General features: G+C 43.0%; 2 protein-coding genes across 4 annotated transcripts in view; one reads left to right on the top strand and one right to left on the bottom strand.

Annotated features, from left to right (window-relative positions):
* Positions 1-313: 313 nt before the first annotated feature.
* Positions 314-11,180, bottom strand: rcbtb2 (regulator of chromosome condensation (RCC1) and BTB (POZ) domain containing protein 2). 2 transcript variants are annotated; one of them, XM_035623883.2, is made up of 12 exons: positions 10,441-10,461; positions 9,432-9,566; positions 8,598-8,748; positions 6,708-6,874; positions 6,453-6,611; positions 5,806-5,913; positions 5,576-5,718; positions 5,104-5,294; positions 4,234-4,360; positions 2,289-2,428; positions 2,064-2,194; positions 314-1,929 (listed from the first exon to the last, which is right to left on the bottom strand). In XM_035623883.2, the coding sequence occupies exons 2-12, from the start codon at positions 9,555-9,557 to the stop codon at positions 1,789-1,791; spliced, it is 1,584 nt and encodes a 527-aa protein (XP_035479776.1). In that variant the 5' UTR covers positions 9,558-9,566; positions 10,441-10,461; the 3' UTR covers positions 314-1,788. The 2 variants fall into 2 exon arrangements, with proteins under 2 accessions (XP_035479776.1, XP_047191490.1); XM_047335534.1 differs by lacking the exons at positions 6,708-6,874; positions 10,441-10,461 and adding an exon at positions 10,827-11,180.
* Positions 11,181-11,824: 644 nt separating this feature from the next.
* The window catches only part of fndc3a (fibronectin type III domain containing 3A), a 44,666-nt gene continuing 36,326 nt past the window's right edge, over positions 11,825-20,164 (top strand). Inside the window, exons 1-3 of one of the 2 annotated variants that reach the window (XM_035623868.2) lie at positions 11,825-11,942; positions 12,342-12,483; positions 15,490-15,630. In XM_035623868.2, coding sequence (XP_035479761.2) covers positions 15,523-15,630 — 108 coding nt within the window. In that variant the 5' untranslated portion in view covers positions 11,825-11,942; positions 12,342-12,483; positions 15,490-15,522. The other variant, XM_035623867.2, reaches the window with a different exon arrangement.

The following is a 20,164-nucleotide window of genomic DNA, read 5'->3' as shown; positions in this document are numbered from 1 at the left end:
GTATTGGTGGATGGTTTGAATCACAACTTGCCAAAGTTGTGTGTCCTTTGGGACAAAAATTATGTTTACAGCATTTTTGTAACTGAATAACAACTTTTCTTATGTCACAGTCCTTTGTTGAACTTCTCCTTGTAAAAAAATACAATAAAAAACCCAAATAAAAAAGGACTATGGCATTTGTTCATCTCTCTGTCTGTTGAAGTTTTCTGTCCATTTACATATTTTTTATTTATCACGTGTACAGTATGTCAAGGCTGTTAACTGTTCCATAACAGACCACCGATCACAGAAATAAAACAAACAAATCAAATTGTGCAGTTATTCATTTTTAATCAATTTTAGATATATAATGTTGCCATAAGTTACGCTGTCAGCAGTGTACAGGATCTTTCATACAAAACAGGCTTTTTTTTAGTTATTATCAAAACGTAAAAAAAAAAAAGCAAATAAAAATGATTAGCTTGTTAAAGTAAATGCATTTTATTACATTCTATTTGGACGGATAAAGGAATTTAATGTGGAATTATCTGGGAACTACATTTAATAGACCTTGTGGCCCTATAATATAAAGACTCTATTCAGTATAGTCGCAGTTGGCATTTAACAGTAACCTAGCAGTATTTAATCGCCAGAGGCCACTACCAGGGGAGAGACACAACGACACACTTGTAAAAAGAAACAGAAGTGTGCTGCCAACATATTAACGATTAAAAAAACCCCGCAATGACAACCAAATTTTTGTAAATATACCAAACGTCGTCGGCATGCTACACAGGGACCGTCGGCATGCCTGTATAAGTCTGACCGTGTTTCCAGCTGCAGTGAGAGGGTTAATCTGAACGCAAGTAAACATGCAGGAGGATGTCCTTATCTCTCGCAAAGTGTGACTGCCTGCGACTTTGTTTTTCTATCAGATCAAATGTCAATGCCAATACATCCATCAAACAGAAACCTTAGGTTTGGATGGCAAAGGTGAAGAGCTACAGTATAAAACAAAGTGGCAAAATTTTACATGGACTTCAACAAGAGAACAGATATTGTCATTGATCAGATACAAACTCTTGATTGTTGAGGAAAAAAAAATCCGTTTGTAAAACAGCTTGCTGGTTCCCCCATCATAAAATACTACTTCTCAATCTAAAACGTCGAGGCTTCGACGTAAAGCGGAACAATGGTGAAAGGTCAACTCGTGTTTGACCTGCTTGTTTTTTCCGATCACTTTCTGTCACCGCCGATCAGACGAGATGTGCGCTACAGAGCCATATGCCACTTTGTTCTTCTTCCTGATATAGGGGCAGTGACTAAAACAATAGGTACACCTCGACACCAAACCCTGGCACTGTAATGATTAACCCAGTCAAGTGATTTCAGGTCTTTCTGTCTGAGCCGGCTGCTGCTGCTGCTGCTGCCGCTGCGAGAAAAACCCTTGCACAGCATCTGTCTGGTGAAAAGCTCGATCGAACAAATCAGATACCGAATCGGCCGAGCATATGGTCAAAAAAAACAAAGGTGACAAGAAGGCGACCAGTGTGGCACAACTGCTTGTGACTGAGCGGAGTGGAGTAATTCGCCCACCGAGCAACCGCTGTGCATGGGCAAGGTCAGGGCAGGAACGCAGACGCATCAGCTAGAGGGTGAAACCTTAAACCGTGTGCCTCTGCAGTGTTCACACCCCGGCGACGAGGCTTTGAAGCACTGATCAGCCTTGTGTTTACTTTGGTCTGGGGTCGACTCACTCAGGAGCTGAGTGAGCTCATCACTACGGGGGGGGGGGGGGGGGCACTCTAGTCAGTTTTTGAATGCCCCGTAGCGACTGGCTTTGCTAATGAAGTTCTTGAGCAGGTCGTGGTCCATGTCCGCAAAGGCTTGTGTCTGCGTGACAGCCGTTAGGTGGTTGACGCAAAACTTGAAGCAGAACTCCTCCAGGTCCTACAAAATGAAGAGGGCTGTCTGGTCAATGCTGAGGAGTATAACTGACCTAGCTACTGTGAAGGAAGGCACCACCCACCACCACCACCACCACCACCACCACCTGACTGTGTGTCAGGCGGCTATGAGCTTACCCGCGCCTCATACTTGACAGCGGCAGAGAGCAGCGTGATGGCGTTCTCCTCGGAGATGCCCCTCTTGATCGCTTCCTGGCACAGCCTCTTAAGCCTCGTCTCTCGGTAGAACGTGGCCAAGTCCAGCAGGCCTGCACACACACACAAGAACAGCGCACAAGTGAGTGTGTTTAAGACGTATTGCACTGGCTTTGTCCCGTGTGGTCTCAGTTTCTCTGGGCTTACCAATAGCATCCTCTGGTGGCAGGTTAATAGTGTCTGTGTAGAGGTACTCCAGAAAGGCTCTGTACACCAGGTACGAGAACTGGTGGACTTCTATGGCGTCCTCATCCGTTTCGTTCAGCAGCGAGCGGAAATGCTCGCACCTAGAGCGGAAAAGAAACTGAGCCGATGTTTCACGCGAGGAGCTTAAAAGGATGCTGCCAGTAACTTTCCATTTCATTATGTTTTAGCCTATTTATTACAAACTGCACATTGGGCTGTAGTTATTCCAAACAACAATGCTACGTTCAAATACCTTAAACCGCGGTCTGCGATAATTTGTTGTGATGTACAGTATATTATCACTGTAGTCCGAATATTGCATTACGACCCAATCATAAAGAAATTTGCAAAACAAAACAAAAAAAGGATGGGACACGCATTACTCAGGAAGGTTTCAGGAGCTTGTTAATTATCTCATATAATAAGATAGAAATGAGTGAAACATTCCCCAATCATCATTTGCAAAAAAAAATCAGAAGTAACGTTGAGGTGTATATGATCAATTGTTAAGTAGCCAATATTTTGACCACTTAAAAAAGCTTCTTCATTTCTATCATTTAGTGACCGACAGTGTGTATTGCTTGTTGTCACTTTATCTTGTTTTCTGTCCCATAGTGTTTTGTCTGAATTTCATAGCTGAATAAATTCCCCCAAAAGTTAATAACTCTCAACGAGTACATAGAGACAGCTATGTTTTTTTTAACATACTATAATTACTGTTTAGTCAAGATTCTTCAGGCCATTAAACACTTCCTGGGTCAGTGGAGGCACTCTGCCAACAACTTCACCCCCCTGCATTTTTTGCATATTTGTCCCTTCTGCATTTTAAACACAGATTACCATTTTCATTATTTTTTTCCCCTACAAATTTCCCTCAATGCTAATGGCTCAAAACTCTGCTAACATTTTCTTTCTTCTTCTTCGTTGAATAAACAACCGAGTCTTCAATCTCTGAGTGCATCTCAAACATATCATTTGCATGTGATTTCGCCAAAGCAGGGTTGTCGTTAGCGTTTTTCCCACTGCTGCACATTTGTGTCATCATGTGCACTGGGGTTGATGTCGCAGACAGTCTGGCTCCTTTGACTGACAGTGCAAAAGAGCAAGGCACTGGAATGCAGAACTTTGTGGCCAGGTGTTGTTATAAAAAGAAAAAAACCCTGTCTAACAATAGTTCTGTTTGCTTCCCTGTGACATTAACAGGAAAGACGAGGAAACACTGTTCAACAGATGGCAACACGGGACAGTAGGTATATAGTTTGTGTGTGTGTGTGTGTGTGTGTGTGTGTGTGTGTGTGTATACATACATTATCTAAATATTCATGATGGCTGCACAATCAACAAGATTATTTGTTTGTTTGTCTTGATCTCATGTTTCTGTGATTAATAATTACACAAGTCTTCAACCACAAAGTCGGTTTCTGTTCCCCTGAAAATCCCGGTGTGGTATAACAAGCCCCTTCATCACTCATGACCAGGCACAACCTCTGAATGCGAAAAATACACTCATGTGACCAGAATGAAAAACAAAGTCCAGCAGAGATGAAAACTGTGCAAAACCTGGAGACACTGGTTTCCATTGCTATACAAGGATTCATCATGTGCACCCAAAACTTTTTTTCTTTAAAATACTAGATTCAAAACAAATAAGTATTTTGTGTGGGCATTTACACTTAAAAAATGTTTGCACATAAAAAGCCACAATGCATGAACCTTTCGCACAAGCAGATTTATTCGTGAGTTCTCGGGATTTAGGAGAACTACCCGCATCCACCATTGTCTTTTCGTATTTGGAGATTTCTTTAAAAATTCTTAAATTTAAACGTAATTATTTTGCCTATTTGTAAAAGTAACCACACTAACAAAGAAGCACTTGTTCACTTTGGACTCGACAGGGTCTTTGTACCTGATTTTCAGCAGGGCTTTGTGAACATGGATACACTTCCCATCAACCAAGAACTTCAGGTCAGAAATCTCTGGACTGTCAAACTCCTTCTTCAAAGACTGGGCCACGGTCAGGTAGTCGTCACCATCTGACAAAGAGAAAGAAACAAATAATCTCACTTTTTTAAACTCTTCTGTTAGATGAATATGCTACATTATGGGTTGTTGCAGTCCTGTAACAACCCGGTCACTGTAAGATATAGCCCGTGCCTACAGGGCCCCAAAATACATTCTTTTATTTAAATCCCTGAAGTGACCAATAAAAATGACAAATAATTTGAGATAAGACACAATCTAGTAGAAATCCTAGGGAATCACAAATCCAATCAAATTGTTCTTCGCACACTTGAATTGGACAGTAAAAGGCATAAACAAAAAAACAACGACACCTCAAAGTGACATGTACAGTACGTCAGGTTGAGCTGATATCAATAGGTAGACATACGATTGTTTGAAGTGGACATTGTTTCCTGTTTATTTCTTTGGCCATTTCCAGGTTGAAAAAAATATATAATACATAGATATGTGCCCACAACAAAGTATGATTATTACCTCTGGCCAATCACAAGATAAAAGGGGCAGTTTCAAACGGTTAACAAAAAAACTTGATTACTCTCAAACTGCATAATCAAGTCATTTTTATTTTCATATTGCACAACAGCTTACTATATAATTATTATAATTATTACTACCCTAGATTCTGTCTTCTATTCTTCTACGGGGGATCAAAAAAGGTAAATCATATCTTATCTTATATCTACTGAGGATGTCTGAGTTCTGGGGCCCTTCTTCTGTTTTAGAAATCTTCTCACCATTGTCACACCACGCTTACCTACTGAGAGGAGATGCCACGTGACCGCAGGTGTGGCAAAGCACGCAAACACGTCGTCTGTGCTGCTGAAGTGGGTGACGTGGGGGCTGGCCACAGCCTGACCTCGACACTGACCCCACATCAGAACCTGCCCACTCTGGGTCTTGGCAGCTGACGTGTGGCTGGTGTGACATGCAGCCACCTCCACCATCCTAGTGACAGAAGTAGATTTGAAACTTTGGAGCACCGCTAATATTCATCACGGTGAAGCTGATTTCCACAGTAAGCATTACTTATCTAATCAAACAACATAAATCAATATCTTATTATTCCATGATGTCTAACCATATATGCCTTTGAGGCATTTAACGACAAAAAAAGAAAAAAAAGAAATCAGTCTCGCAGGATGTTGTCATGCGGCCCTTACTGACGTGTTGTGATGGCAGAAAGGTGTCACTGCTGATTTGGTATGGGGTAAAAACTAAATACTAACCTCTCCTTGTCGGTGTTTATTTGAGTTGGGAGAGCCTGGTTACTCTTGTTTCCTGTTCCCAACTGCCCATATGAGTTGGCTCCCCAGGCGTAAACAAACCCCTCATCTGTAAGTGCCAATGTATGTGCATATCCACAGGCGACCTGCAAATTGAGGAGGAGAGAAATGAATCTGAATGTTCACCTAAATAAATAAACCAGCTTCATACGAAGCTTTCTTTAGTCTCTTACCTGGACAATGTTGACACCTTGGAGAGCAGCGATCCTACATGGTGTCTGCTGATTTCCATTGTTGCCCAGACCAAGCTGTCCATTGCAGTTGTAGCCCCAACCATAGATCTGCAACAGATGATTCGCACACCTCGTCAAAGCATTGCTGGGCAAGGATCATCGGTGTGTTTGACATTTTTTGTTCTCCCTTTTCAGCTTCTATTAACCTTACTAAATATATCACATGCTCATTTACATTTTGTTTCAATTTTGTCTCTTCACCTTCTTTACATGGACATGTGTATGTCTTGGTATGGTATGTCCGAGATGTTCCCATTGCAAGAAACTCATTTACTGTAAACTGTGATGATTACTGTCTGCATGGATGAGATAGCACAGCAACTTTTGCTTGCATGAGGGCATTCATTCAGAAAACAAATGTTCTGGATCCGCCACTTTTGATGTATTTCCTTCTTTCATAAAATGATGCCTCTGAAGTACAAACAGCGTAGCTCATGAATATCTTATGCTTAGGTGTGACGCACATGTTCATTAACCAACCCCCTTAAAAAATATTCAAGGGCTGCAGACTGCCACAAAACCGACCTAATGAGTGCACTGATTCACTTATTCATGTTAAATATCTGCAAACCGATGTGACACATTACCTCTCCATTTTCCAGAACAGCCATGGAGCAGAGCTGACCGCAGGCTACGTTAACCACCACTTTGTTCTGCAGGCAACTGCTGACCCGCCGCGGGGTCGGCTGATTGGCAGTGGACCCCGAACCGACTTGGCCTGAGTTGTTGTAACCCCATGCGAACACCTGAAGACGGAGATAAAATGATCACTGTCCAAAGAAACACATAGACTAAGCAGAAAGAAAGAAAAAAAAAAAAGGACAAAACTGTGGATAAATCACCTCTCCATCAGTTGTGAGGGCAATAGAGTGGTGGGAGCCACAGGCCACCTCTGTCACTCTCTTGTTAAGGAGGTTGGTGGACACCAGGGCTGGGGTCAGTCCGTGGTTGGTGGTCCCATTGCCGAGTTGGCTGTAGCCATTGTGGCCCCAGGCAAACACCTCTCCGTCTACATAGCACCAGGCAATCTCATATTAATGTTGTCCCAGTGGTTAATGTTTTATTAACAAATAAGAAGCAGTCGACTTGACACATGTCATGGAATCGACTGAGCACTACTCTTAGTAGAAATGACAAGGGAATCAAAATGTTGAAATGTTTTTACAGAAAAAGCACCAGAAAAAATTGAATTTTATTATGTCAAACAATGTATAAGAAAATTTAAGCAAAACTAGTCTATTTGAGGAGTTGGTTAAAAATGACCATGTTATGGCTGTTCAAGAATGCCCTTTTCACATTTCAGGACCAGGTAAAGGGAATTGAAACAGGCTACACTATTGCCCCTATCTTATTTATTCATCTTGGGAATTAATCGGCAGGGAAAGAATCCACAATGCCAATAACGGATTCTGGCTCCCGCCACACCTCCAATTAATGGTTTTATGAAGGACCAACCCATGACAACTTCATCCCATCTACAAGCAAGGTGGATTCTGAAGGCACTTGAAGGCTTGGCAACATGGGCAAGAATGATGTTAAAACAAAGGAGGCGAGGTGAAGTATGTATGACATCAGTGAAAGGAGTTCATAGGCAGGTGAGCACCTTTGAATGTGGCTCTGAATTACACCAAGCTTCCTGTCAGTAGGACTATACCTCAGGTCTGGACAGTCACAGCTACTCCTATCATCAGCAGACAAAGAGTTCAAGGTGGCAAAGTGGAGGGTTGAGATTGTGTACAGAGGTGCCAGCAACGAAAATGCCAGAGATGTGTCACCACAAGATCAGGAAACAAGTGGGGAGCTGACACAGTGCTACAGTCAGGGAGCATGTTGCAGTCTAAGGACCTCATCAGGAATCCGTGCATGGACAGGCAAGGACTCTGAGCCACCAACTTCTGGCAAAAGGGTAAGCAGACCTGAGGGAGAGAAGAGGCCCCCATCCAAACCAGGGTCTGACACCTGGAGGAAGGAAAAATGTCAAGGCCTGTGGAATTTGAATCACAAGAAGCTTGGCCAAAGTGGGACCAAAGCCAAAATCCTGTGCCCTGAACTCTGGAAACTGGAGCCCGTCCGCAACTTTCTTCTGCTTTGATAGTTGTGCAAAACTCTGTCATCACAAACACAAGTGAGGAATGAGGAGGATCCACCGTGCAAGTTGGCACACATATTGGCGGAGTGCAATGACTGTGCTTAGCCAGGGGAGACAAAGCCCTCAGAGAACATCTTGGAGCAGGAGAGATAGAAAAAGTATCTGATCCAAGTGATAACTTCGCCATCCATCCAGTTCTTTAAGAAGAAGAAGAAGCCGCACTCCTTCAAAAAGATCAAGAAGATTAATGGAAATAGAACCAGGTAGAAAACTACACTCTTCTGGTCGTTCAAACATCTGAGGCCTTAATAATCATATGGTCTTAGGAGCCGAAGAGGATCATCATGATTGAACTGGTAGGCCCATGGAAAGGAGGGCCACCCACCGAGTACCAGGACCTGGTCCAACAATGCAGGGACAAAGGCTTGCAGGCCTGGCCACTTCCATTAGAGGGCTAGCTGTAGGGGTTTCTGCTGTCTGTGTGGAGGGTGTTCACGGCTCTGGGAAGAGCAGGAAGGAAGAGGAGGGTTATGGGAGGAAGCAGAAAGAAGAAAAGTGCCATCTTGTTTGTCTGTGATGTAACCCCTCTGCGTCCTGAGGAAATTTGCCCTCTGGGACAAATACGTTTTCTGAACTAGATTACCTGCAGTGGCGATAACCACATGTGGTCCTGTTCCATAGCTTAGAGACACAATCTTCTTCCCACACAAGACATCAATCCTGCGCGGCTCAATAGTGCTTTGAAGATCTCCAAGCCCTAAACAGCCGCTACAGTTGGTGCCAAGCGCAAAGACCTGCAAAAAACCCAAAATCACAGCTGAAATGCTTCTGACATGAATAAATCATGCATGAATGTGACATTCAAGTGTTCACTGATATATACTGATCCCCACGTACATATCAGGTGGGTTGACATACTGGGAGGATACTAAACAGTATGAGAATCAATTATAAATCCTTATCAATTAACTGGTCTATCAATGTCAGAAAACAGAGCTAAATGTCCCTGATAACTTCCCATTACCAGAGCAGAGATTTTGACAATTAATATTGTGTCAAGGAAGTAACTGATTAGCGGAATAATCATTGCAACCAAAATAAAAAACAAACATTTCTACAACACAATCAACTGCGCCGAAACAATCTGTTCAGGCTACAGGGACAAACAAATGAGCAAGGGCGGAACGATGAGGCGCGCTCTGCACCTTTCCACAGGATAAAAATGAAGCTTGCTCGGGGCATTAGGCCAGTATGGCTAAAGATAGCCTCATTCTATCTGCTTATCCCTGTGCCTGGAACTGCACCTCGTATCAGCCGGAGAGTTACAGGAGTGCAGCTACTTTCTATCCACTTATAAACAGAAAATAATCAAACCAGTACTATAAAAAGGAGATTACGTCCATCCATCGAGTCTTGCCACACATCTTAATGTAAACAAAAAGATTAAAGTGGCCCTGCTTAAAGTCCCAAGTGTTACCTCATCATTAACTGTGACATAGAGGGCTTCGTTTGCAGCACTGCCGAAGACACAAGCCTGCCGGATAAGGCGTAGTTCTTCAGGAGGAAGGAGCGCAAACACTGGCCACTTCCCCACGTCCAGCATGCTACTCAGCTGCGAGATGAGGAGAAAACAGTAAAGCAGATGGGGAATATATGAGTCGTCAACATATATTGATTCGTCATGTACAAATGAAGGGCCATGGAGGAAAGATGAGAATGAAAATCTGCCAGGACGATTGTCTTGTGTGGTGTCTGCATTTATTCAGAAATCTGCTGCAAGCAGAAATATGCTGACGCTGTTAAAAGCCACTCCTGCTCCAGTCGATAAATCCTTGAATGCATACCAATCACCCTACTTATTATAATAGTAATAAAAAATTAAAAAAATTAAACGTTCTGAAAAACTTGAATGGGGAAAAAAAAGAAACATATTGGAAATTGGAAATGTATTCCGTTCTGCAGCAAGGAATGCATGAAGGTAAAAACTAAGTGGATAAATTATTCACTAGGTTTTCCATGTGCACAGGGTCACAGAGAGCAACTGGGTACGGAGTCCAGCAGCGTAGACAGATACAAAAACTAAAACTACCAACTGCTCTACCATCCACCCAGGGCATTAGACAATATTTCCAGAATAACTATGAACCGTATGACAGCAATGCATTCTCCTTTTTAATTTTGGAGATGGTGCAGTATGACCAGCCCGCATTAGGGAATTTCAAATAGACAGTCTCTGTATATAACGGAGATAATTCAGCAGCTTAACTCGAGTTTTCCCCAAGATCACTATATGCTCAGAAAACCTATACTTGAGCCTCTTCCTCTAATCTCACATTAGACTGTACATATATTAGAATGGGGAAAAAAGGCTTATGAAGGCAATAACGTATTGCAATGTGCATGACACTGTGCAGCAGGGAGTGGCTCCTCTACATCATAACCAACACACTCTGAATATTAAAAAATGCTGTGAAAGTGATAGATACCTCCCGACGAACCTGCGATGATTGCACGTCAGTGGGCCAACAGCACGGCGCTGCACTTAGCATGACCCCACACCTGATGCACCCCCACCCTCCCAAAACCGCACACGAATTAAATCAAATGTCCATCACTTCCGTCAACACTTCCGTGTCGACAAGGGCCAAGAGGGGATCGGGACAAGACGACTGACACAAATCTAGGCACTTTCACGTTGTAGTGACACTGGCAACCTGCCTTTGCATGCTGACAACATATGCAGTGCTGACATTGGAAGTAAACAACAGCTAGAAAAATACTACACACCGACGAAAAATAAAATAAAATATATATATATATATATTAAGCTAATTAGCCTAAGTAGTGTTGCTGCTGGTGGCCGTTACGGTACCTTGCTGTCGTTGCTCTAGCTAACGTTTGGTCCGCGATGTCGTTTGCTCCAATCGACGGTGACACTGGGAAGTTGTCAGCCAACATATTTTGGCGAATCAAGTCGCCGATGGAATCATCCCGGTGGTGCGACGTGCCATAACTTCACGGCGGCTGTAGTAATGCAGTGTAGCCTGATTGTTGTTAGCTTCAACTCGCTACCGACTGAACAAAAAAAACACACACCACCACCACCTCCTTACTTCCTGTAGTTAGCTGGTGCGTTCACTGAAAGTCGGAGCTCGGAGCTCCTGACGTGTATTATTAATGTTTCTCTCTTTCTTGTTTATTCCTGGCATCGTTTCACCGTGCGCGTGCGTGTGATCCGCCCGGCTCGAAGAGCGATGGGTGTGGTCTGACCCATGAGTTCTGTACTGATGTAATAATGTTAAGAAGGAGGCACGTGTTATGTTATCAATATGTCAGATTCGGATATAACTTTTTTTAAATATTTGTGCTGAAGAAGAATCCTGTTCACATCAATTTGAACTATTGTGAAAAAGGAAATAGAGTAAAGTACTCATAATAAAGTCCAGCAGGTGGAGTAGTGGGGAGCCAAACTGTTTATATACAGTCTATGGAGCCAAAGCTAAGACACTCATCTAACAGTCATTTAAAAAAAACTTTGTTTTGAAAGTTAAACCAAATGTGTTGCTGGACCATTATTTACAATAACAAAACATAACCAGGGAATATATTTATTTGAGAATATGGTGGGAATGAAATGGGAATCGACGAAAAGACGATGAAAGTTTACACATTAGCTGTTACAGCAATTTTATTCTTGCAGCCGCCACGTCAACACATGAAGAACGATGGCGATATAGTGGTGTTAAGGTGGACCGGAAACTCCAGCAGCGACGCCGTGCAGGACCTGAGTCTGACAACTGAGCGGAATTTAAGGTGGTCTACTCGCCCTCGCCACAGTACAGAGTACACATATTTTCTCTTCGACTGACGAATCGACGACAGACACGTCATTCTTAAAGCACTTCCTCGTGGCGGCGACAGTGTAGGCAGACTATGAAACTCGGCATCAATGTGCCGGATGTCGACCACATCCTCGACACTCGCCGAGGTGAACTGACGTGACACTTGACTGATTCAAACCGTTTCTCTGCGCTATCGCGGAATTTCGGGACTCGTCTTGACCCCGCCGTAACACGCATGCGCGCAGAGCCCCCGCGAGCGACGGCGAAATTCCTGCTTGTTGTGCGCCGAGCAGGGTCGGATGGAAAGTTGTCTCGCTAGAACTGGCGATTGGGACAAACCACCTGGACGCCGCGCGTCGTCGCACTCACCCTTCTTTAGCCGTGTGCTTGTTTTTGTGCTCGGCTGCAGGTGATACGAGCGATCGTCGACCGCGCCGCGCCGCGAGGAGAGAACATCTTCATCTTGCTAACTGTTAGCCGGGTAGCAGTAGAGTAGCTAACGCTAATTGCATGTCACGTTTCGCCTCGTCCTGTGTGTTGTCCAGGTAACTAGACAGTCCTCCGCCTCGGGTGTTGCAGACTGCAGCTCGCCAACCGAGCATACACATTTTTTTCCCGGGGAAGAGCTGCGGAGGAATCATCATCAGTGTGCTGCTGTGTCGACCGACCGACCGACCGACCGACTGAGTGAGTATCGTTAGCTCCTGGCGATAAACTCACTTTTGCCGCTTGTGCATCGACCGTGTCCGTTAAAGGGAACACGGAGCACACGTCCACAGTTTCGTTTTGTAAAAAACAAAACAAAAAACAACAACCGCGGAATTTCCTGCCGTTAGATAATGAACAGCCGAGACATAACGCTAAGCACACACACACACACACACACACACACACACACACACACACACACACACACACACACACACTCACACACACACACACCTGTAGCCAGAGTAAACACTTGTCGTAGGCTGCGAGCTAGCTAAACGAGTCGACCGAAATATGGTCAAACAAGGGACGTGACGTCTGATCGGTGACTCTATTGTGAACAGTGTGGGGCTTTTGAGCATACTTTTCTTACCAGGTAACAGTTGTGTCAGGACACGGGGCTCAGTCGAGTGTGTGTGGCCAAGTCAGGTGCATGCACTACGTGGACATCCAGCTGTGACACTGTGTGCAACTGACTGGACACAGATGACACCTTTCTCCAAGGGTTTCAGCTCAGAGGTGTTGTCTACAATCTAGGATTTATTGTAGTTGTTTTCAACTCACGACACAACTCCTCCGACTCATTATACACTTGAGTCCGTCTGCTTCACAGTGGAGGAGAAGTGTTGGGTCGATGCAACAGCCCGTTGTTTCAAAACCATTGCAGGATGTTTCCCCCCCCCCCGTTTCAGCAAAACCCAAACTGAGAAACAGCTGGTCTCTCCGGCACATTCAAATGTGATGTAAAATCAGGCCAACGGCAGATGCTGCCGCAATTTCTGAAGTCGCACAAGGAGAGGACGTGCACAGGCTTTGCTGTAATGCACTTTGACACCAGGTTAACCAGGGAACACCAGTCACTTTTGTTTTTCTACTGTTTAGTTTTTTAAGGAGGCGGTGGTGGGTTTTGATTACATATCAGAAACTTGTATTTACCCAGTGAAGGCACTGCAAGTAAAATTCACTCATAAGTATTGAAATGACTCATTCACCCTAATAAAATGACTTTCACGTTTGTAAACAATCGGAGGATAACGGCCAAAATCTTAAGTTTCTTTGTGTGGATAGAATCGCAAAGTTGTGTTTTCGAAATGTGTCAGGGGCAAAGTGGAAAGAGGAGATGGGCCCGTGATCAGAGACCCACCCCGTAATACCTCTCCTCTCCCTGACCCTCAAGGCTGCTGCTGTGAAAGTGTGTTCATGATAAACAACGTTAAGATTTAACGTGAACATCTTTAAACTGCTAGTAATAGACTGCAAGTAATAGTTGGTTAATCTCATGGCGGTCCTCCACTCTAGCAATAGTTCCTCAAATCCAGTTCATTGACCATCACACTGCAAACTGACTTTGTTGTTTAAGCTCAAGGAGGGGAGGGGCTAAAGCTAACAGATAAGCCAGATCACTGTCTGGTGCAGGGGCGCATGCGCTAGATTTTAATTAGGTTCAAGGACACGTTACATTTCCCTCATGGTGTTCTGTTTTTTTGTTTTTTTTTACTTGCGACATGATCCTTCTGCTTCTACAATAGTTTTTCCCAAACAAGTGTTTAGTCCTCATTGTGGCCCCTTTGGTCTTACTGGGTAGCAGTGTTTTAGAAGGCACTATCTTCTGTGGACACTCTCATAGGGTTTGACTTGAGCTTATGTATAATCCTTAGTTGATCTGCATTTGTTGATTGCTTGAATTTAATAGACCTAATACGCCACCACGCTCAGCTTTATGATATTTTTGCAATGTTAACAATGTGATTTCGCTGTGAGAACAAATATAATGGTTAATCGTTGTTCATACAATAATAATTGAGATTGCCTCACCTTTGAGAGAACACATTTTCATTCAAAAATTCTTCCTCCCTTGAAGACCGCTTCAGACAAGCTTCTGTTTCTTGGTCAGTGGCTTGCCATTTGATTTTATGATTTCATATAAGTTCCATTTTAATGGTGCATGCAACATTTAGTTTTGACAAGAACCAAACGGGAGTAATCAACAACAGACTCCCTCAACGGTACTGATGGGAGTTTCCAATCACTTAGACTAAGTGCCATGTTTATATCCGATAAAAGAACATGAACATCAATCCTCTCGTTGGTCTGTGATCAGGCCTCTTAAGTTTGGAAGGAACAGCTGGTTCCAGCCTACCTGGCTGTTCATTGATGCCATCAGAAAATATTTTTCAGAGTAAGCAAGTGGGCTGTAGGGCTGGGCGAGTTTTAAAATATATTGATATATTTTCAAACAGGATATAGGATAGGACAATAACGTTATGAAAAGCCGCCAGTTCGCCTATTTCTCCTCTGCCTGTCTGACCCTCACACACAACTTTGCCTTTGCCCCGCCTCCCTTCTTCTCTGAGCGAAACCAATAACTGCCCCTCCCCTACACGCTCACTCACACACAAGTCTTGCATGCAGCACCAACACGGAGACAGACACAAATGAAAGGCAAGCAGCCGAATGGGGAGTTGGTTAGTAAAATTTGAAAAATAATGGCTCGATCATTTGGATATGGTTTGGATTCAAAGTTTCAGATGTGTAGAGAATGCCGCAAACAGGTTGCAACTTAAAGTTCGAGCGCGATGAATCTCTACCACCGTTTACAGCAGCACCATAAAGTACTGAAAACAACTGTGCAGTTAGAGGATATTTGCCTCATGCCCGATGATGGTGGTGTCAGAGTTTTATATCACTAACTATAGACCTAAGGAAAGAAAATCCAGCAACAATAAATGGCAGTAGATGTATGTTCCCTATTGCCCGACCTTCACATCTTAAAACTATTAACATTTTATTGAATTCAGTAAGTCACTTGGTTTTAATATTAGCACAAATGCTTGCAGCATGTGAAGAACATTTTAAAGATATTTTGTACCATTCAGTGGAAAAAACTCTCTTTGGGGAACCAGTGTGCTGTTAATATTCCGGGTTGGTCTACAAATTTGTGTCATCCCTGCAACACTCTGTTGACGACTGTGCCTTTTTTTGCAGGAGTACCTCTTCAGAAGTGTGAATGAGGGAGACATGGCAGACCACACCCCACCTCTGGAGTCCGGCCAGCTTCTCAGCCCTGAACTCCCAATCCTGGCTCCATCACCCCCAGCCATGGTCAACGGGGATGGCCCCCAGCAGGTACACCGGTCTACTCTCATGTCTCTCTGCTCAAAGGCATAATAGCGTGTGTTAGCTTTTTGTTTGTGCAGAAAATGTCAAATATTTGTTAAAGTGGTTGCAATAAACGACTGCTTTGCAAAGCCAGTAATATTGATGCCTTATAATGCCACCATATTCATCATAATCAGCACTTACTCAACAGTAACACTATGGGCAGTGAAAAGGCATATGCTTTGTCCAGCACTAGCACCAGCAGGGAAACACTAATGTGGTATTCGGTCTCATATGTAGTCCAGCAGAGGCTGGAGCGAGGATTACGTGTGTCAAGCAATAATACATCCAAGAGGTGTCTTAAAGCCAGCATGATGCAATATAATGACTGATGAAAATGTTGATGTTTAAAAAAGAAGATATGAATTGATTTAATTTATTGTATATTTCCCCCTTGCCTTGCTACAGTATTGGAATGATGACTACATTTAAAGATTAAAATATCTCAAACTGGCTGTATTTTCAGGAAAATTTTGACCTTCTCTAATGTGGTGCTCTAAACTCAATCCGATTTAGTGTGAAAAGCTGTTTTCTGTTGCATTTACATTGACTGCAGCTTTTATAGTATCTACCGCTTGTGAAACCCAAAGCCTCTGGTGAATTGTTTTAGATAATAGTCAAACTATGCAGATATGTTTCTTTTACTCAATTTAGTAATGAAACAACCAAAGCAGATTTGCTGTGTTCACTTCACACTTGAGTTGCTCATGCAACATATTTCACAGGCAACAGGTGCATGTTTCTTATGAACCACATCTCTCTCAGTTCTGATAGCAGCCTTTGCTGAATGGGTACAGGATATGGGGTGTTATCGCCCATCGTATCTTGTCAGTATCGAAGTGAGTTTGAGTAGCCCTGACAAGCCTGGCTGATTTCCCTGTCATGTTGATGGCCATCAGTTCGATTTGCCTAAGTTTCCGTGACTTCCTGGGGTATAGCTTGAACCCACAGTGATATATTTTCCGTAATTTCCTCAGCCTTATGCAGTTTGTCCAGATAAGGCTTGCTAATATTAGCCCTGCCCTATAACAGGCCTTTCCACCCGTCTTGTCATTTTTCCGCAGTGGAAAGTCCCACATCTGAATCGGGCTTTGTTCACATAGAGATCAAATTTTTTTCTGGTGCTGTTTTGCCGTGAGGGTGTTGGAATTCAGTTACCTTACCACGTTCCACAATGGTTACTTGATTATCTGAACATGTCCCAAGTCAGTGTTTACGGAGCTCCGTGAGAGCGAGAGGAATGAAATGTGTCTGTTGCTTCCTGGCTTACATCATTACCACCCTGCTGCTCAGACCAATTTGGAGCACTGCATGTTCATGATCGCTGAAACGTACTGAAATGTGTTCCTATGAAGAAGAATAACAAGTATCAAAACATAACAGTATCTGTGTTCTTTGAGCCACAGCATGATGACTTCTTTTTGCAATAGGGGTGTTTGTGCCTCCCTCTCAGACACATCAATACCCACATACACAATCTACAGTTGGATAGAAAAACAATTTTTTAAAAATGTGCTATGATCAATAAAATTAAATTTTACATTAAACAGAATGTAGGGAATGGTAATCTCACTAGCTAAGAAACAATATTATCAATTGGAAATCAGCAAAAATGTAAAGAATATTTTTATTTCAAGTTGTTTCAGTTTATCCTTCTACAGGAATTTTTGCCAGAGATGTTATGCATAGCAGTTGTAGGGTCATTATCATTCATTGTTTTAACAGTGCTGTATGGGAGGGGATGGGCAATCTGATGATCTTATACCGTGCACAATCTTAATTTGGAAGATGATCTGATTTTCAGAGAAATCCTACAGTTCGTGGGGACGTTTGTGCACCGCTCTGGAGAATGCGGATACCGTAATAACTCTGATACAAGACAGTCTTGTTAAAGAAAACTGCGCTTTCATTCATTATAACCAACAGAAAATATTTTTTTTAATGGAAAGAGTACCAGCGTGATTACAGTATTTTACAGAGTGTTACATTGTGGGTTATATGTAGCGTTTAGATGTCCTTGTACAGCAAGTCTTTCACAGTTAATCAGCCATGAAAGTGGTTGTTTTGTCCAGTTTAATGCGCAGGAGTCTCTGACGACAGCTGCAAAAGAGGAAATAAATTGTTGACGAGTAAAAATGAGCTCTGAACGCCCCCTGACGTCTTAACTGCAGAAATGAACCAGAGAGAAGTAATCCAGAGACTCGAGATTAGTAGGGGGGGGGGGACTAGTTCTGTATTACTCTAGAGTAATGTATTTCCTTCAGTAAATCATGTGGATCCTTATTCCACTTCTGTTGCAGACAGCATAACTATATGATCACTACAATCACTGTGGAAGCTTTGGTATTGTGCTGGTGTTGCTATCATTAGCTTTTCTGCCAAAAAGACGCTCACTTTATTTGTTGAGATAGCCTAGATGGTTAGAAAAATCGTGATTCAGATCATGATTCTATCCCAAAAGATCGTCATATGATCTTTTGGACAGATGTTGAGGAGTTGCGAGTGAGTGTGCATTTGCTATCACTAGCATGGTTCACTTGCCTCAGATTGACTTCCCGTTTGGTATTTATCATTTTTTTATGGTGGGTCATAAACAAGCACATATGCTTGAGACTCTGGAGCACAGAGACTAGTTGTAATTTGTCCCAACTAGGTTTTTAAATGTCTGTATTGAATGATCTTTGCTTCTGAAATGAAGCACCACTATCTTTTGATTCTCAACCAGTCTGATTTATTTATCTTTAAGCTATATTGGCTTGCATACCCGAAACCTGCATTAAACGCAGTGTTTTTTGTTATTTAATTTGACTGATTTAGTCATGTCTGTCTGACTCCCGGTTCACCTGTGATTACAAAAAGGCCCTTCCGTTTTGCTTTTCAAGGATTGTTCCTCGAGCATTGCCACGACTAAGATGTAGCTCATGCGTGCTGTGTGTCTGAAGAGGTGTGTTAGCAACATGACAGCTACAGAGTGAGGAGCAAGAACCACTGGAGGGGTCCGGGCCCGACAGAACGAGGCAGGACTGTGGTGACAGTGAAGAGGATTCACAGCGATGGCTGACCCCTCTGTCTCTGACCTTTTAGCTGGAGAAGCCACAAGGACGCCTCATTCTTTGTTCTTCTTATCCCAGTGTTGGCTTGGTATTAACGCTCTGTTGGACCAATTATTCTGAGTCAGAGAGGAAACTGTTGTCTTGAGGTCATTACCTGAGATGATGATTCCTTTTTAGAGATGACTTTTGGTACAGTATGATTCACTGCTTCCATCCATTTTAAGCCCCCGCCCCCCAAAGTTTTCCCTGCCCTTGCCATTTGGTTTGTAGCTAAATTGGTAACAGATGAATCAATGTGTTTCTGTCCATGTTTAAGCTTAGCTAATGGCTTATGCACTTAGCTGTTGTCTGTGCTGATGGCTATGTATGCATTCTTCCATTTTGTTCATTACTGCTTTTCATTAGACCTGCCGTTCAATGTTTTCAAGCTCTTTGTCCTTGTGTTTTCATGTTCCTCTGCTTTGATGGTTTTTAGGTCTTGGTAACCTGACAGACTGTAAATGATAATAATGATGATAATATTAATTTAAAAATTAAAAATTCTGATTATTCTTAGAGCAACACTCCTTGATACAGACTTATTGCTGTGCAGTTTCTGTTAGAAACCCTTTCCATTCAACCGTTGGGGAAGTATATATCATTACAAGGTCTTTCTGGAGCACCTTTTTTCATTCTGACATCAGAAAATCCGAAACCCAATGTTTGCGCCGGTCGTGTGTGAGAACAATCTGCGTTGAATAGCAGCGACACAAATTGAACGGGGAGCACACGGCCGCGAGTGTGTGGTCTGCATGTGGCTGCGTGCCATGCGTGGGCTAATGTTACTGTTGAATAGTGAGACCTCGCTCCCGCCGTCTTCAGTGCTGGCCTTGTAGGCTACAGCCAGACACAGGAGACAGGGCCCTGGACATGTGCCCCTCAGAAGTTGCCAGAGGGCCTGAGATGCTGTGACAAAAATGCAACCCACTCTGTTTCTCTCCTCGTCAGCCACTGAATCATCTTTGAAGATGGGGGTGAGCACGCTATTTGTCAGCTATTGTGAGGAGGTGGACAGTGCGTGACTCAGCAGTGTTTAGGACACTTTCTTCTCAGGGAGACGAACCATACCATTATTACTGCACCAATTTACAGAGCAGACACAAGTACTGAATATATTATTAAGTAAATCAGTCGGTCGGTCAATCCGAGCACCACTCTGATACTCATTTCTAGTCTATTGAAACGGTTACAGAAAACCAGTACTGTAGTTGATCAATATTTGTTCTGCAAGCTAACACTTTTATATCAAATGTCAACATTTCTCACTGTCTATATCCAAGAGGATCACATTAGACATCATCACTAAAAAATGACCAAATGTGAGACTACCTGGACTCACCAAACACAGTGTTCAGGCTCGAAAGACCCATGGCCAGGAATCTGACCTGGAAGACAAGGACAACTCTAAC

The sequence above is a fragment of the Scophthalmus maximus genome, chromosome 11 (assembly GCF_022379125.1).
Source record: "Scophthalmus maximus strain ysfricsl-2021 chromosome 11, ASM2237912v1, whole genome shotgun sequence".
In the NCBI taxonomy this organism is placed as follows: Eukaryota; Metazoa; Chordata; class Actinopteri; order Pleuronectiformes; family Scophthalmidae; genus Scophthalmus; species Scophthalmus maximus.
This window is presented reverse-complemented; position numbering and strand designations above follow the sequence as displayed.

What these genes read in the sequence shown, in the direction of transcription:
- rcbtb2 (XM_035623883.2), bottom strand. Translation starts at nt 9,557, where the DNA reads ATGCTGGACGTGGGGAAGTGGCCAGTGTTTGCGCTCCTTCCTCCTGAA. An exon ending in TGTGGTTATCGCCACTGCAG is followed by an intron (nt 6,875 to 8,597) that starts GTAATCTAGTTC and finishes GGTGCTATGTAG; the next exon opens with ACGGAGAGGTGTTTGCCTGG. An exon ending in CTGTCAAGTATGAGGCGCGG is followed by an intron (nt 1,930 to 2,063) that starts GTAAGCTCATAG and finishes TTCATTTTGTAG; the next exon opens with GACCTGGAGGAGTTCTGCTT.